General features: G+C 38.5%; 1 protein-coding gene across 1 annotated transcript; it reads right to left on the bottom strand.

The window, feature by feature from the left end:
• Positions 1 to 16,211: 16,211 nt before the first annotated feature.
• On the bottom strand, positions 16,212 to 16,748 carry LOC135464464 (luciferin-binding protein-like). The gene has a single exon (XM_064741888.1). It carries the CDS (start codon positions 16,746 to 16,748, stop codon positions 16,212 to 16,214), a length of 537 nt encoding a protein of 178 aa, XP_064597958.1.
• Between the last annotated feature and the right edge of the window lie 1,300 nt (positions 16,749 to 18,048).

Raw genomic sequence — 18,048 nt, forward strand, 5'->3', positions numbered from 1 at the left:
ACTATCGCACTGTATAGTCACCGATACATAATATGCTCATCGCTGTGTAGTGTGACTCAAACAAGAATAGTAACATGCTAGTCTGCACTACAATAAGAACATAGATGCACAGAAAGTTCATCTATTTTTGGTCTGTTGTGAGCAAAAATCGCAAAGAAGGAAAATAATGTTTCTGCTCAGTGAGAACCCCTGGGAATAAATATTCTGGGTGTCAAAATAAGTTTGTCCATAAATATAAATGACTATAGTATGGAAAGTAAAGCCAGAGAAGCGACGACAGTGTGATAGTTGGCAACCCGTTACACATCATCGGTGAAATACGGCAACCTGTCAGTTTACCTCAGTTAGGCTTTTAATCTAATTGTTTATGTAAATACTTAAATAGGGCGCCACTTATACGTCCGCAACAAGACAAAGCTTTTACTAATTGGTATATAAATATTTTACAAAGGGAAGGTGAATTATCCCGGGTTCCTCCACCTACAATAGTGATCAATATCTTGTGTATTGAAGTAAAAATTCATATTTATGGTGTTAAAAACGATAGAAATATACAACAAATATAAAATATATTTATAGAAGTAATACAGGAGTAAGATATTATATAAAACTTATGAAACGAATATGTAATGGTTGACTTCCTCCAAGCTTCAGGCGAAAAGGGTCTGTAGCCAAGTGGCTAGCGGGTCATCTGGGGTGGACAAAAGCTCTGGCGGACAAAATCTCCGTGGACAAAAACGTTGGCAGAAATAAGCACCCTCGATCAGTATTAAGGGTATATATTAATTGACATACGTTGTTTGCTTGTTTTAGAAAACCTAGAATGTTCTCCCTGAAGTAACGTTTCGGATTTTAATACACATTTTATTGCAGTCAGTAGAAGTCCTTCTAACTTGTTCAAACTCCATGTAGTCTCTAACCGTTTAGTGACGAGATGGGAAAGAGCTATATATCTGCCATAGGTATACAAAATGTCTGACCTCTATTCATCGCTTATCCACACAGTAAAGAAGTCTACCATTATGGTATACAATTACTCTTTTGCAGCTTGTGTAAGACCTTTTTTTGACCTATTCTAAGATCGCATTCATGACAAAAGGCCTATTATATTTCCGGGATAGAAAATCAGTTTGTAGCTTATGTAAGACTTTTTTTCTATTGTAAGAACACAACATATTTCACTGAGACTGAGAACTTACCGAATGCAAGTAAGCCACACCGCCCGAGCCATTATACTGATGCGGGTCAACCAGTCGTTGCACTTTCCCCTTCATGCTGAACGCCAAGCAAGGAAGTTACAACTTCCTCTCTTAAGGTCATAGGGGTGACTTGAACCAGGAATGATTCTTGATCTACCGCCCCCGATGAGGGCGCTCTACCAACTGTGCTATCCGGGCTGGTTCATGTATATTTGAAGCTCATCGATTTACCTTCCTTTCTTAAAAATGGATACATAGAAATACGTCCTCCCATGACAACTTGTTTAACATCATAAACTATTTTCCTCGGTGTTAAATCAAATGACAGAAGGATTTTAATCCAGCTGTATTACATATTAACATATTCAGTTTGAAACCCTACATCTATCTTTCCTTGAGCATTGCGACATGACAACAACTTCAGCTCTTAACATACATAGTTATTGTATGTTAAATGTGATGACATTACAACATTTGTTCATATTTCTAGACACATCATGTCTAATCAATTGCAGTTAACAGGAGTGCATTTTTTTATCTCATTTGCTTAAGCCATAGTGTTAAGGGCGTGCCATTTTCCATTGTTTATACATTTACATGAACAGTTAGTATAAAACCCTGACTGAGGTAAAATGACAAGACGCAGAGTTGAATTACCTTCATGAAAACTTGAAAGGCAATGACAAAGAAGTGTGCACAAATATTTTGGAAAATTTGAGCTTAACTTTTAAGATTAGTTTTTATCCCTTGTTTATTCAACAGATTTTTGGCTTGCCTTAGCTATTTAAAGTATAGCCTAAACACATCTAAAGGCCTACGTGTACAGCATCGACGAAGCGGCAACGAGTTTTCCGAACGTAAGGAGGTGATAGGTTAAATTTTCAAAACGACAAAAAGCAGCAAATTAAGGGAAAATAAGTTTTGTAAATTAGCGACTTTGTTTTTTATTTGGGTCATATCACAAGGGTGATTCTTAATCATTTGTTTATTTATTTCATTTTATTGCTGTTTAAGCAAGAATATTTCACTCGTATGACGGCGGCCAGCATTATCGTGGGAGGACACCGGCTAGTGCCCGCAGAAAAAAGTACGACCATCCGCAAATTGCTAGCAGAGCTCGACCTGAACTCAGAGCCACCGCATTTGGGTCATTTTACTGCACTCGCTGCCTGTCACCACCAGGTCATGGAGGCTAACATTATAGCAGGCCGCACTGTATGCCGGCAAAATTACGATACTTCTCACTGATCGCCATGCCAAAGACAGCAGGCACCACACCCGACCCAGTCACATATACTGGCACTGGGCCTGAGCTGAAAGCTAAGCTTCGAAATGCCAAGACTACAGGTGCTACATGAAAAGATATCATAAAAGGAAAAAAGATTATCAAAAACAATGAAAAATATATTTTCAAGCATATTTTATGTGTATTAATTGCTCCTCTATTTTATGCATATTCTCCGTTAATGGTTGGCTATATTCCAAAATGACGAGACCAACCTACCGCCCCTAACTTTGCTCCAACAAAATTGTTTTTTCGATCAACGTTGACGTTTAAAGCCATTTTCACGTTCCAAGAAGAAAGTTGAGAGGCTTTTTTTGTACTATCACATAATAGACCACATCCTAAATTTCATATTAAGAAATAAAAACCAAGCGTTTCTTGTATGCTGTACAATCTTAGGGATGATTCGATTCGAGATTCTGTCGTCTACCATTTACGCTTCTATTCACTATACGTCGCCGAATTCGGGACTCACTTTATTTGATTTGTTTATTTTTTTGGTTGATATTTTACGCCGCACTCACGAAAACTTCACTTATACGACGGCGGCCAGCATAATTGGGGGAGGGGGAACTGTGGGAACGAGACTTACTTTAAGAATCATTTTCGTCAATTCAATGATATTTACTAGTTCTAGTTAGAAGGTCTGGACCTAAGGCTTGGGGGCTTAACAAGATGGTAACCTGCTGGTATTTTGAAAAGTTTCAACGTCTTCAGACAGGTTATGCTTCACTTACCACTGTTTATGTGTCAAACTGTCTTGACAGTGCCGCCTTGAACAGTGGACTTCAAGCATGAAGTAACCTGATTAGTCAGCCACCAGACGATATCTGGTCTTTTTCGCGGGAGGTGCTTAAACAGTCGAATACTGGAATTTGCGTATGGAAAGGATACCTAACCGGGACACAGCAATAATAAGGTAATACGCCTGGAGAATCAATAAATTTATTTCGAGATTTTAACTCAACATATGCAGTTTCCTAGTGCTAAGAAATGGCACTCTTTGCATTGTTTTACATTTTTGTGTATTAAATGTGATGGCATCAAAGGCTTTTGAGTAATTCTTGACCAGTGACCAAATAACATTACCGCATTTTTAAACCTAATTCTGTGTAAGCAACAGGGCTAGGGACGTGAAATTTGCCACTATTTAAGCATTTACACGAACAGTTTGAATAATATCCCGACAGGAGGCCGGATTTCACCGGTAATACATGTGGTTTTAACATCCATCACATTTTCGTCACTACTTTGGATTTCACTCGCTATGCTATTACCTTTTATATTCACTTCCAGCACCAACAGATCAAAAATGGTGGTCATTTGTGCTCTTCTTTTTTTTTTAATGTTGTAGAAAAATTATGTGTTGTCTGTGGTGGAATTGCCTTGCACGCGCACAAGTTTGGCTATATACAATTTACTGCACAAATGTTATCTCAAGGCCAGAGGAGCAATGATCTTTGTCCTGAAGTACTTCCTTATATGTAATCAAGGCCTCGGTGAATACAACTAGATTTATCGTCATTGTGGAGAAAATTAACTATCCTTGGGCCCGTTTGTTCAAAACTGATTTTTAATTTAATATGACTTAATACCAGTATTAGCTAATACACTTTCGATCATTTGGGCCCAAGTGTGCAGCTAATACATAGGCTACCTTCCTTCCTTCTACCATTTGGTGTCCTCAATAGCGATGCCGTCCTGATCAGTGACAACCTGAGTGAAAGGAGACAACCTACCTCGTTCGAAATGCCCACCCACTTGAAGACCAACTGACGAATTTGTCCAATGGTGGCGGCGTTTACGAAGATTGCCAACGTTTGAGCAATCACATGCGTCGGAACAAAAGTTCTCTGGATTTCTCGTCCTCGCCTTGGAATCCGATTGCCTTAAGTTTTCAATGCACGTGGTCTTGAATAAAGTGAATGAATGTAACGTATATTGCTCGGCAGGCTACCTGGTCATGTGGTACATGCCATATGAAAATGACGTACAGAGAAATATCCATTGCACTGTAATGCCCAAAAATTGAGGAATAAATGTATACTAACGCAGTTCACACTTTTTTCATTTGATATATTTCGTGCCTTTCCATATCTTTCGCTTTTTGAAAGTACTTTGTTTAGTTTTATTCTTAATACGTGCCAATAAATTCAAATCCTACCATGAATTCGTCGATCCTGACTATGATGGAGTTATTACTGACGAAAACCACGCTTCGGCGATAACGAATATGGCACGGCTATCCAATGCCAATGCTTGGGACATTGAAGATATGCAAAGGTACATGATATCATGATGGGAATTTTTTTGTGATGGGAACGACAATGTTTGTGAAGTTGCAATTCCGAAGGTTGCACAGCGCGCCATGACATTCTGCACCGTTAAACATCCCACAGATGCACAGGAGAAAATTTGTATAGGATATGGGAGAACGTTTGATTTCATCGACCAAAACAAAAATGGCGTTATTTCCTCAGAGGAGCTAGCAATTTATTATTTAAGTCATACGGAATGCATAATGAAGACTTTCTCAAGAATGCTTTGAAAAGACTTGATGTGAAAGAAAATAGTGTAGTATCACGTGAGGAGTTTGCGGGGGCTCATGTCGCCTTCAGGTACAGCGATGATCCTGGATAACTTGAAATACGTCTATATCTGTTTATCGTTTATATCTGTTTATCGTTTATATCTGTATATCTGAAATTATAATGTAACACAGAATACATTACCGATAAAACCGACCCTGATAGCTCAGTAGAGAGTACGGTTCGGGAGAGGTAGATCCACAGTCAATCCTGGGTCGAGTCACACCTAAGACCTTAAAAGAGGACGTTGTAACTTCTTTGCTGGGTGTTCAGCATGCAACGAGAGTGCAACGACTGGTTGAACCGTATGAGTATAATGGCTCGGGCGGGGTGGCTTACTTGGCTTCGGCAAGTCGTATCAGTGAAGCAGCACTAGATAAAAAAACGGTGGAGATCCGTCCTGCAACAAGGAGGCACATTACATGCACTCTAAGGATTCCTTCGTCGTCATATGGCTAAAAAATGTTACGTGGGACGTTAATCCCCAAGCACTCACTCATTCACATTACTGGTAACATTAAAAGGCGAAGGTTTTCAGAGTATTTCGCAGCATTAAGCATATTAGACCATAGTTAATTGCCTTAGATTGTTTTGTTTTGTATTTTGGATGTTATGTGGACGTTTTGAAAGGTACAAGACTGAAATTTGTCCAACAATTAGTGTACCATCTTGCAGCTTCATGATCCGGGGGCCTGACACCTCCATGACCCTAGGCTTTTACACGTTCATGTTCTTTGGATATGGCGAGGTAAATGTATTCTTAGGTTACAAAGTTAGTCCTTTGTTTGAAATATACTTATGTTTGTCATCAGTCAAACTATGAAACAGGCCGTGTCAGTTGTATTTCCTTGTGAAAGTGAAGTTCACTAATAAACCATATGGTATGTGCACAACTGCCGTCAGCTTCTAAATTTAGCTTGCCACTGTTTACATATGCTGAGTTCAGGGCCTGTTGTCTGCCTCTGCCTTAGAATGTTCCAGAATACGCTCAGTTCGGGGCCTTTTTGTTTACAACAAGTGTTCAGGAATTTTCTTATTCTAGAAAATTCCACCAGTCTATATAAGACCTAAGAAAGCAGCTCAAAGGAGGAGAAAGGAGAATTATTGAGAGTTTTGGATGCTTTCGCTGTGTGTTACTTTAGTAGGCCTTTTGTGCCGAATTTTGGTGTCTTTATAGCCTCTGGCTTTGTTATATCCTATCTCCACCGAGCACTTATTCAGTCTGAACTTGTATATTTAATTTGTGCTCTTGTGTACACACTGCTTATTAGTACACGGACCCTGTCTGTGGAATTTTGTGTATATTTCGTCATACACTCGGTTATACTGTGGATTTTCCCTCTTATGAATATTGCCTCTGTGCAATTTTTAAGCACTGTGGAGTATATACGTTCGTTTGGACTTGACACCCTTGTACATGTAAGTACTTTAGTATTTGTATAGATACTGTTATCCTTTCTTGTTAAACTTAAGTACTTTAGTATTTGTAAAAGTTTTGTTATCTGTTCTTGTTAAACCCAATAAATTGTTGTAGAATAAAAATCTGCTGGTTTTGGTTTTATGCGGCTAAACTGTCGTGTATTTCGAACAAGCCATCTCTTTATAATACAGACAGTTTGGGTCGTAACAAATTGGGGGCTTGTCCGGGAAGTGCATTTGAATTGGAATTGAAAGGATTTTGAGTAAGTTGTGTCATTTTTCTAGTCTTTGACTTTGTAGTAAATTTTGCCAGCAGATTTTATTCATCATGTCGGATTTTAAGCCCGACGAGTTTATGGAAGCGCCAGATCAGGATATTTTTGACGTGTTAAATAAGCATGATTTGTATGCTTTAAGCAAGTACCTGAATCTTAATATCAAAAGATCCTTACGCAAGAAAGATATGCAGTTTAGTATTGCTAAATGTTTGGTAGAATTACAGGAGTTTGATGAAAGTGCATTAGATGCGTACAGGCCTGAGGGCGATGATTCCACTGTAATAAGACTGAAAGAGTTAGAACTGAAGGAAAAGGAAAATGAAAGATTGTTTAAAGAAAAGGAAGATGAAAGATTGTTTAAAGAAAAGGAAAATGAAAAAAAAGGTTGTTTAAAGAACGGGAGAATAAAAGAGTGTTCGATTTGGAGAAATTGAGACTTCAGAGCGAAATTAAAGCGAGGAAACTAGAAGGAGATAGGTCTGGCTTAAGTTTTTCTGATATGCCTCTAAAATTTGACGTCGCTGGAAACATAAGATTGGTGCCACAATTTCGTGAGACTAATGTAGATAATATTTTCTACAGTTTGAGGAGATTGCTCAAAATTTAGAGTGGCCTAAAAAGTTTGGGACTACCCTTTTACAGCGTGTGTTAACCGGCAAAGTTATGGATATATACACAGTTATCAACAGAACAGGCTGCAGATTATGATTTTGTGAAAGATGTTATCTTAAAAAGATATGAGCTTGTGCCAGAAATTTAGAAATTTTGAGAAAAGAGATCAGACTTACATTGAATTTGCTAGGCAGAAGGAACAGTTGTTTGAGCAGTGGTGTTCTGTTAAAAGTGTAGATAAAGATCATGAAAAGTTAAAAGAGATCATTTTGATTGAAGACTTTAAAAGGTGTATTAATGATGATGTCAGAACTTTCATTGAGGACAAAGAGGCTGATACATTAGAAGTAGCAGCCACTATGGCTGATACTTACACCGTTACACATAAGGTCTTTTTTCAGAAAAAGCCGTCTACATTTAGAAAGCCTCAACCATTTTCCAGCAGTTCATTTAACTCAAATTCAGGCCCACCGAAACAGACTCAAAATTTTGACAAATCAGGTGAGCAAAGAAGGCCTGTTAATTCGAACACTACTCAACGAAGGTCTGGTCATACATTTACTGATAGACAGTTTAGCAGGGTTACATGTAATTATTGTAGGAAGCCAGGCCATGTTGTTTCAAATTGTTATGCTTTAAAGAGAAGGCAAGAACAGGAGGGTGGCTCCAAGCCTACTGGTTTGTGTGTTACCGCTAAAAAGTCTGATGTAGTGGTGTAACGAGGTCTATGTCAAACAAACTTTCTGATGACGGCAAAAACACAGTAACGGACTTACAAGAAACATTTCTTACACAAATGTTTACTCAAGGCGACTGCATTAGTAATGATAAATCAGACCATTGTGACATACCACCATACCGTTGGTTTGTTAGATGACTTTGTCCTTGTTTGGCTCTGTCCAATCCAGCTGTCGCTGCTTAGGCTGCGGTTTGGAATGAGGAGATTTGTCAGTTACATGTCGGGACAGTGAAATCTTGACTACTTACCAATTTGATGTGGACGAGCAAGAAAAACCATTATAAGCTTGTTTCATGGATGTGAGAATAATTGCGACGTTCTTGTTTACACCTTTTATTTAGTTATGTTGTATTTCATGCAGCACTCCTATAGGAGGACTAACTAGTACATGTGTGGGACTTCTACATGGCACCTTTACAGACCGGTACTTATTACAGTCTAACCGATCAGTACATCTTACATCCTGACAGAGCTGTTAATCGTACACCAAGAAAGGCCGGTGCATATAACATCTTGACAGATTGGATTATCGTGCACCACGAAAGGCTGGTGCATATAACATCTTGACAGATTGGATTATCGTGCACCACGAAAGGCTGGTGCATATAACATCTTGACAGACCGGATCATCGTACACCACGAATGGCGGGTGCATGTAACATCTTGATAGCGTGCAATGAAAGTCCGTTGTTTCGCTTTTATGGTTTTACATCACCCGGGAAAGTGTTGCGGCGCGATGTGAACTTTGACATTGACAGACAACATGTGGTCGACTTGTTGACATTATGAAAGCGGTGTAATGGTCTACAAAACGGTATTTCAAATGCACTGACATCCCATGTGTTTCGTAAAGATATGTTCTCTCCTCGCCTCTGATATTTGCACGCGACAGACAGCTATGTTCATTGAAAATAATTGTTTCATTAACTCTGTTCTTTTCCGCCAAAAATCGCACTGCAACTACAACATATCGTAAATGTAATCAGTTTTATACAGTAAGTACAGTTAACATTAACGGCCGCCTGGCGCCTACATTCTATGGCATATATCAAAAGCGCGTACTAAGTGAAGGCATCTTATGCAGGTTTATGTTTGTTTTCTTTGCAGTCAATCGAATATATGTGATCACAATTATATGCGGGTTCAGGTCTTGTTCAACTGCTGTACCACGGTTCAAGCTTGTTCATTAACATCGGTGATATTCTGGGAACAACGATTGGCGGTAAGCTGTTACATACAGATGGCACACCACGAAAGGCCGGTGCATGTAACATCTTGACAGGCCTGTTCATCGTACATCACGAAAGGCCGGTGCATGTAACATCTTGACAGACCGCATCATCATACGCCACGAAAGGCTGTGTATGTAACATCATGACAGACCGGATAATCGTACACACCCTGACAGACAGGTGCATCATACACCCTGATAGATCGGTACATTTTTTTTTTAATTTAATTTAATTCTTTATTTGTTTACTGAGGATATCCCACAACCCATGGGTCACTAGGGGGTCTCCTCAAACTTATATACATCATATATTTATATAATCAAAAACTTGATAGTGAAGAATAACATATTTACAATACACATAACATATTTACAATACACATAGGCGTCCAATATTGCACACACTCATATACTTCATTAGGTACCAATTATATAACAGGTTTAAGAATGGGTTTCAGTCTTAGCACTTTGTACCTTAAAAGGAGCTTGTTTGAACTACTTGGTGAGTACGATGGATAAATCTTCGAGTATCTTGAATGAATTTGTGCACAGAACGTAAAGTAAAAAGTAAAAAGTAAAATATTTGAGATATGTTTTGAGCAATGCGGAAGGAAAATAGATAAGTGAGCATTTGGAGAAATCGTTTTAGTAAACCTGTGGAACATGTGCTTCCTTTGAGCGGCATATGCGGGACATTCAATAAGAAAATGATGAGAATTTTCACATCTGTAATTACATTTATGACAAGACTGGTCATCTGAAAGGCCATTTGTAAATAAGTCTGCGTGAAGAACGCTCAGTCCCATCCTACAATGCAGTATCGAGGAAAATGTTACAAAAGAATCGTACAGTACGGAAATAGTAATGCTGTCAACAAAACTAGGTTTGAGATAGGATTTAAGCTTTTCTAGAGAGTCGTGACGAAAGTGGAGAAGTATTGAATCCCAATCTTTAATTGTTTGGGGAATAAATGACGACATGTACAACTGGATACGACCTTTGGGAAGACGGATGTTGTGCTTATTTCGTAGATTGTATGTACTGGCGACAGCTTCATTTCCGCATGGTAGTAATTTTTCAAATAAGGAGGCGATAGCCCATTTATAATTTTATGGAAGAGAAGAATTCTGTGGGATCTACGTCTCACATAAAGCGGTTCCCATCTTAGTTCGTTTAATAATTTACTATACGATGTCCGACCTAGGCCCCCAGAACAGAGAAGAGCAGCTCTTCGCTGAATTGTTTCAAGTTTTTGAGACAACACTATACCGCAATTGTCAAACAGGATGTCACCGTATTCGATGGTAGATCTTATTTGACTGAAGTATAGAGTTTTCAAACATTTTCGGGTAAGGCATTTCTTACGTGGGTTGAGAATACTCAGTTTTTGTTACATTTATTAACTAAGTTTCTAATGTGTTCGTCCCATTTCCCATTGTGTTGTAAAAAGATCCCAAGGTGTTTGTGGGACTGAAGGATCTTCACCGCCGTGCCATTAAGATACAGTTTGGGATAGGAAGGATTTCCCTTTAATGATACAAGTAAATAAACTGTCTTAAGAGCATTGAATGTGACACACCATTGATTTGCCCACGATGCTAACTTGTTAAGGTCACGGTTCAGTCTAGTTTCTGAGACTGGTAGTTCTTTAATTTCTTCTAACAAGGATGTGTCGTCAGCAAATATATTTATGTCACATTCAATATTAGTATTTGTATCATTTATGAAGATAAGAAACAACAAAGGACCAAGTACAGAGCCCTGGGGAACTCCTGAGTACGTAGGATTCGAGCTAGATTCTTTACCGTTGAGGCAAACAGAGATTGATCGATCAGATAAGTAATCATTTATCCACGCCAGTAACATTCCTCCAATACCCATCTGCCTCAACTTAAATAGTAAACCTGTGTGCCAAACCTTGTCAAAGGCTTTGCTCACATCCAAGAATACCAAACACATATCATTACCGTTGTCTAAACCTTTATAAATATTATGGACGATTTTAGTTAGTTGACAGATAGTTGAATCACCACTTTTGAATCCTGCATTGTGAGGAATAAGAATATTGTTTATCGTAAGATATTGATATAAATGTTTATAGACGACTTTTTCAAATACTTTGGATATCGATGGTTGAAGACATACTGGTCTGTAGTTAGAAATACAATGTCGATCACCTTTTTTAAATACTGGGCAAACACGGCACCTTTTCCACGCGGACGGAAAGACGCCATTTTGTAATGAAGAGTTAAATAGTTTTGTAAGCGAGGGTACTATACTTCCTGCTGCAATCTGCAACATAAAATTACTGATCCCATCCGGACCTGATGCCTTCCTTGTATTTAACGAACTGAGACACTGACCAACTTCCTTTTCAGTTATTTGTATACTGTTTAAACGAGTTGTAGTAACGAGAAGGAGAAGTCCAGCAAGTCGGGGACAGGAGATGGAAGGTCAGAATGTGATGCAAAGAATGCACAGAAAGCATTGGCCTTATCAATATCCCTGGACACATTTATTCCATTTACGAGTAGTGGTGGTATTGGAGGTTTTGCTTTAGAACCCAACAGTGATTTCATTGAAGACCAGTAAGTCTTGGTATCTAGATTTGGGTCAGATAGTTTGGTCTTTAGACGTGTAGCGTAGCGACGAATTGCCTCTCTTTTGGCTGTGTTGGCCTCCCTTCTGGCTATATAGAAGCGAAATTTATCTTTTTCGTTTTTAGATCTTTTATACTTTTTAAAGCATCTATTTCGAATTCGTAACTCATATCGCACATCATTGGTCACCCAGGGCTTGTCGCGAGGTCTCACGGTAATTTCTTTATTTGGGATAGCTTCCTTACAGCATGATAGAAAAAGATTTGACCATGCATACACTTTGTCATTTATATCAGTGAAAACGTCACATATATCCCAGGGTGAGACAGACAGTAAGTTACGTAGACGGTCTATATCAGCACATTTAAGGTCCCGTACATGTCTTTTAAAAGATTTAGGTTTATCATTGCACAGAACATCCAGTTTACAATAGATCGTGCAGTGGTCAAGATTAGCCATGGGACAAGCCACTCCGTAATCTATTACATATCTCATATTGTCAGTGATTATTAGATCTAATAAATAAGCACTGTCTTCCGTATATCTTGTCGGCTCATTCAGTATTTGAAATAAATTTTTCCCAGCCAAAAGGTCGGAAAGTTTCATTTTTAATTCACTCTTTTCATGGTATTTATTCCAGTCAGTGCAGCGATCGTTAAAATCACCAAATATTAGTAAAGCATGTGGGTTTTCTGATATAACAGAAGTGAGAGTAGAATCAAAGTTATCAATAAAAAGATCCCGTGATTCCGTTGATTGGTTAGGAGGGCGGTAACATACAGCAACTAATACACTTCTATTGAACAATTCAATTGTAATCCATAGCATTTCATTTTCATTTTCAAGATCTAATCTGCGTGTGATATTCAATGATGACTTACAATAAATGGCAACACCCCACCATGCCTATCTCTGTCTTTCCTTATAATGTAGTACCCTTCTATATTAACTCTTTCATCTGGTATGGCAGAACTAAGCCAAGTTTCTGTTACACAAATAATATCGTAATCATGTTCTATTACAAGTACGGTCGAGACTTCGTCTAACTTAGAATATGATGACATTTGATCATCAGACTGAGCCAGAAGGCTCCTAGCATTAAAATGACAACATCTTAAGTTATGCGAGCTTGGTGGTCCCGGATTTTTATGTATATCTCCGCATCGCAGCAGTAATGCGATATTGACAATTAAAACGTAATTCAAATTGTTTAACATACAAAGAATACCTATAATAACACAAAATAGTAAAGAGTCAGTAGCATTACAAATCACTGTTAATTCATTCAGCAGGTTTATAAGTTTGATTAGGTGTACCCTACTTTTACAGCACACAAAGTTATACCAAGTCCCGATTGCCACACGATATTGACTCAGGTAATCCATGACGTAACAACATTTAAGAACGAAAGAAGCACATGTTCTAGCCTGGTTACCATCGTACTCACTTTATAACAGCTCGAATTTTTGTTTATTACGCATGTCGTTTTCGGTAAGATCACGTGTAACATAGTCCAGTACATACAAGTAAGAATTTCAAAATAAATCAAAAAATATGAGAAGTGAGTGCGTACATAGTACGTCCTCAGAAGCACCAGTCCCAGACAGAAGCGTATAGGGAAAGGTGGGTTACATGTTAAACCCTGTCAAATGTAAGATGCACTGGTCTGTCATATTGTAACATATAACGGTCTATCGGGGTGTAAAATGTGCCAGTTTGTCAAAGAGTAACATGTACCGATCTATCAGGGTGTAATATGGCGAAATAATCTTCCATATATTTCCAGACTCAAATTTTCCAATTACAGTTTTCTTTTAAGTAGATGTGGGCAAAGTGTCCACAATTTCTGGCACTCTGCTTAATAGCTATCTAATTCAGCTTTACTCGGGACTGGGGGGCTGTATATTCATCATGTTGAGCTTGATCACTACGTTGGATATATGAACAGTTCTAATACACCGATGTATTCTCGCGACATTAGCCACACACCCATAATGACTCGCTAGCAACACAGCAGGTAGGACAAATGAAGTAAACATGGCGGAATAATCAAATTTTGAACACATACCAGAATTTTTTTCATAACAGCAAAAAATAACCAAGCGCTCCAGGGAAAGGGGATATAACTTCTGCATAAATGGCTATGTTCACGCCATTCAGCTTTTCGTTTTGCAAAAAAAATGGAAATAAATATAAATTTGATGGAAATAAGCGTAAAATGCTATCGCTCTATGTGGGAAAACGAGTCACCACATAAAATCAACATGAAGTTGAGTATTCCAGAAGAGTTTGATCTGCGACACTACCGCTTTGTACAGCTGTTGTATAAATTATATATAACCTAAGGACAACGTTTTAGTTTGCCAATTTACAGGCGTACAATCTGTATATAACGTTTCTTGATGGCACTGATCGATCAAAGAACAACAAGAACGTATACTGTAGGCCTACCTGCACATGTTTTGGCCAACTGCTTTCCGAATGAATAAAAATGAATCTTTAATGAAAATAAAGCAAATATCGTATCTTATGTGGACATTTTTTAATATGGCTTATAAAAGCTTTAACATAGATTTAGTACACCTAATACAGATATATTTATTTATTTATTTATTTGATTGGTGTTTTACGCCGTACTCAAAAATATTTCACTTCTACGACGGCGGCCAGCATTATGGTGGGTGAAAACCGGACAGAGCCCAGGGGAAACCCAGGACCATCTGCAGGTTGCTGACAGACCTTCCCACTAGTACAGATATAGGTACAGAGTTTGACAAGTAGATATGTAATTTACTATTTAGTAATGGTAATGGGATGTATTTTCATATTCACAAAGCTTTCAAACAGAGCTAATATGCCGTAGTATTTTTACACGGGCATTTCCTCATTCTGGGGAATCACTTCGGTACTGTCGTCTGCTTTTGTGATGCTGAGAACTTTTTTGATTTAATTTCAAAGGAATCTGTCGACTTCAGTTTTTGCCTACGTCATACACTTTTCTTTCGAGTAAAGTTTGGAAATGGGTTGAATTTCTTGCCTTCCCATACATGGGAAGATCATCATCAGGACTCAGCTGGCCCAGCATGGTCACACATGGAGAAGACGCACCAAGCCTGTCTACAAGAGATTTCTTTAAATTTTTACCAAGTGGCATGCTCTCTGCCAGTACTGGGTTGGTCATCTGTGAAGTTTTTCATATCTCTTACTAGGTTAAACTGACTTAACTTCTGTTTACTATATTTAAAAGTGGTTCGTTACTCTGTAGAACACAGCTTAAACAAGCAGATATTGTCACCAATGGCTTGGAAATGGGTGTCAGTCTTCTGGGTTGCGCCAATGTATGTAGGTATGTAGTTTTATCAAATGTCTTTATGGCTCGTTCGCTTTGGGCTAACCACCTTGTGCCCTTTGCGCTGGGATGTACGAACATGTCTTTTCCTAACAACCTGTCTCTTTTAATTGTGATAAAATGAATTCAAACCATCTAACAATACATGTACCTCGGTTCTCAGTCTACTACATTTCACAGTATTTTTGAAACCAAATTCCAAACGCTGATTTACACAATGGAAGGGTAAAATAACAGATATTTCTTCTTTGCTGCAGGCCCATCTGTAGCCAGTTCAACACAGTTGTTTTTCACATTAATCTGAAGGTTGTCGAAAACCTGGAAGAAGGCATATTTAGGTCCTGATGTGACACGACCAGCCATACTGTGTATTTTGATTAAATGTACCCATGGCATAAACTTCTCATCCGCATAGGAGACAAAAAAAGGATTCTTTCTCCTGATTGGCTGAATGTATGGCACCATCGAGTACTACACCTATGAGCTCGAAGTAGATTTGCTCATTTTCTGCTTCGGCAATATAGCCAAACCTGAGCCAGCTTATCACCATTGTAATTTTGTCAAACTTGAGAATTTTTCTTTCACAATATTCTTTCCATTTAACTTGACAAAGTCCTTGAATGGCTTCTTATGTACAGGAAGAAAAAAGCTATCCCGAATGGATTTGTCTGTTCTCCATGCCCGTTTTTTTTTCTGAATTCTCTGCAGTAATTAGAGATCATAATGCACTGGGTAACAACTGGTAAAACACCCCCCCCCCCCCAAAAAAAAAGAGATAAATTTTGAGCAGAGTTTGGTTAATCATGTTATAAATCTGTTAGAAAAATTTTATTACAACGCATACTGTATCGCGTCATTCCATAGATGGCCTGTGGCTTATGTTTAAAGTACTGTCTGTTTGTAGGTTAGTTTCACTTGGGCACATCATAAAGGACCACATGAGCCTTCACATACTCTTCACGTGATATCAACCCATCTCTGTCCTCATCCATTCTTTTGAAAACAGCGTTGATAAAATCTTCGTCATGGACTCCGTACGATTTGTAATAAATACGTAGCTCTTCTGCTGTGATAGATCCATCTTTGTTCCGGTCTACAAGGTCAAAGATCGGTCCAAAATCTGCTCGAGTTTTGTTTTGTGCTTCTGTGAGGTCTTTAGTAGTGCAGAAGGCTATGGCGCGTTGAACAACCTCTGGAATGGGAACTTTGGTAACACTTTTCTTCCCACCACGATAAAATTCCCACCAGAATGTTGCGATTCTTTCCATGTCCTCAACATCCTTAGGAGTGGCATTGCAAAGCTCAGTCATGTTCTTCAACGCCAATTCGTGATCTTCTTTAGTAATAAATCCATCATCATTAACGTCGAGAAACCTGGAGTAAGATCTGATTTTGTTGATACGATAGTCGCTCATGCCAGTAGACGCCTGCGTAGACATTTGTGCCATCTACTTGAAAGAAATACACCCACGGGTTAAGAGCACAGAAGCTCAAATGAAAGTGTGATAGGTGAAAGTGTCATGACATTCAGTTTGAAACACGTGATTCTACACATCTGCTACAGTTTATAAACGTGTCATGGTGTTTTTTGATAAGCAATCCAAAAGATGTGTTTATTGTAGTAATATGGTGGATATTTTTAACAAAAAACAAACAACCCACTAAAAATGGCTTTAATGGTCTATTTACTTGATGTTTTACGCCATACTCGATAATATATCGCTTACACGATGCAGCCAGCATTATAGGGGGAGGAAACCGGGATGCTGGCAGGCGTTCCCGCGTATGACCAGAAAAAAAATTCAGCATGAGCTCAGAGCGATCGCATTGGTTAGATGGCCGTAAGTCCCGCTAACCACTAAATATGGCTTTGTTATTAAGTGTGAAAGGTAAATAAACATGTACAAGTGTCTGATTAACAAAAAGTCATGTTCACTGCATTATGTTTGTTTATTTAAAATATCTAGCACATCACTATATCACTACTTCACGTTAACAATACATCTTTCTAATTGCTAAACATCCTTTTTATGAAAAACAACAGATATGTGCACGCCAAATGCAGGACGCTTCGGTATAATTTACAATGTTAACGTTGCAGCTATACCGCTTGTGGTAAAATCGAAACTGTCCCTCTTCTCGAGGCCAGCATGATATATGTCAGCGGGCGGAGCCTGGAGGAATTAAGCCGACGACCATCTGTAGTTTGGTGCCAGACCTGCCAACGTTAATTTATTCCGCAATACGCTCACATTTACACTAAAAATTAGTGTTCCGTTTATAAACACATTTCTGTTATAGTTTATGAACGCGTCACGCTGTTTCTTAAGGTTTATATTTAGCAATCAAAATGATGTGTTTATTTTAGTAATTTGGTGGATATTTTCAGTAAAACCAAATAATCCAGTAAAAATGGCTTTATTTATTGATTTATTGATTTACGCCATACTCGAGAATACACCATTTGTGCAATGCGACCAACATTGTGGGGGGGGAGGGGGGGGGGACCGAACCGGTCAAGGCTTGGGTTGTTAGCAAATCTTCCTACGTACGACTGGAGAAAAAGGCAGCGTAATCTCACACCGGTCGCACTGGTAAGATTGCCCTAGGTCACGCTAACCACTAAATATGTTTTTGTGTCATTAATTGTAAACGACCAATAAACATGTACAAGTGTTTACTATAGGGACATATGTCACATATTTACTATAGTAACCACTGACATATGTCACATATTTACTATAGTAA

This window comes from Liolophura sinensis, chromosome 4 (genome assembly GCF_032854445.1).
Source record: "Liolophura sinensis isolate JHLJ2023 chromosome 4, CUHK_Ljap_v2, whole genome shotgun sequence".
Classification (NCBI taxonomy): domain Eukaryota; kingdom Metazoa; phylum Mollusca; class Polyplacophora; order Chitonida; family Chitonidae; genus Liolophura; species Liolophura sinensis.

Coding starts and splice junctions, on each gene's coding strand:
- LOC135464464 (XM_064741888.1), bottom strand. CDS start 16,748: ATGGCACAAATGTCTACGCAGGCGTCTACTGGCATGAGCGACTATCGT.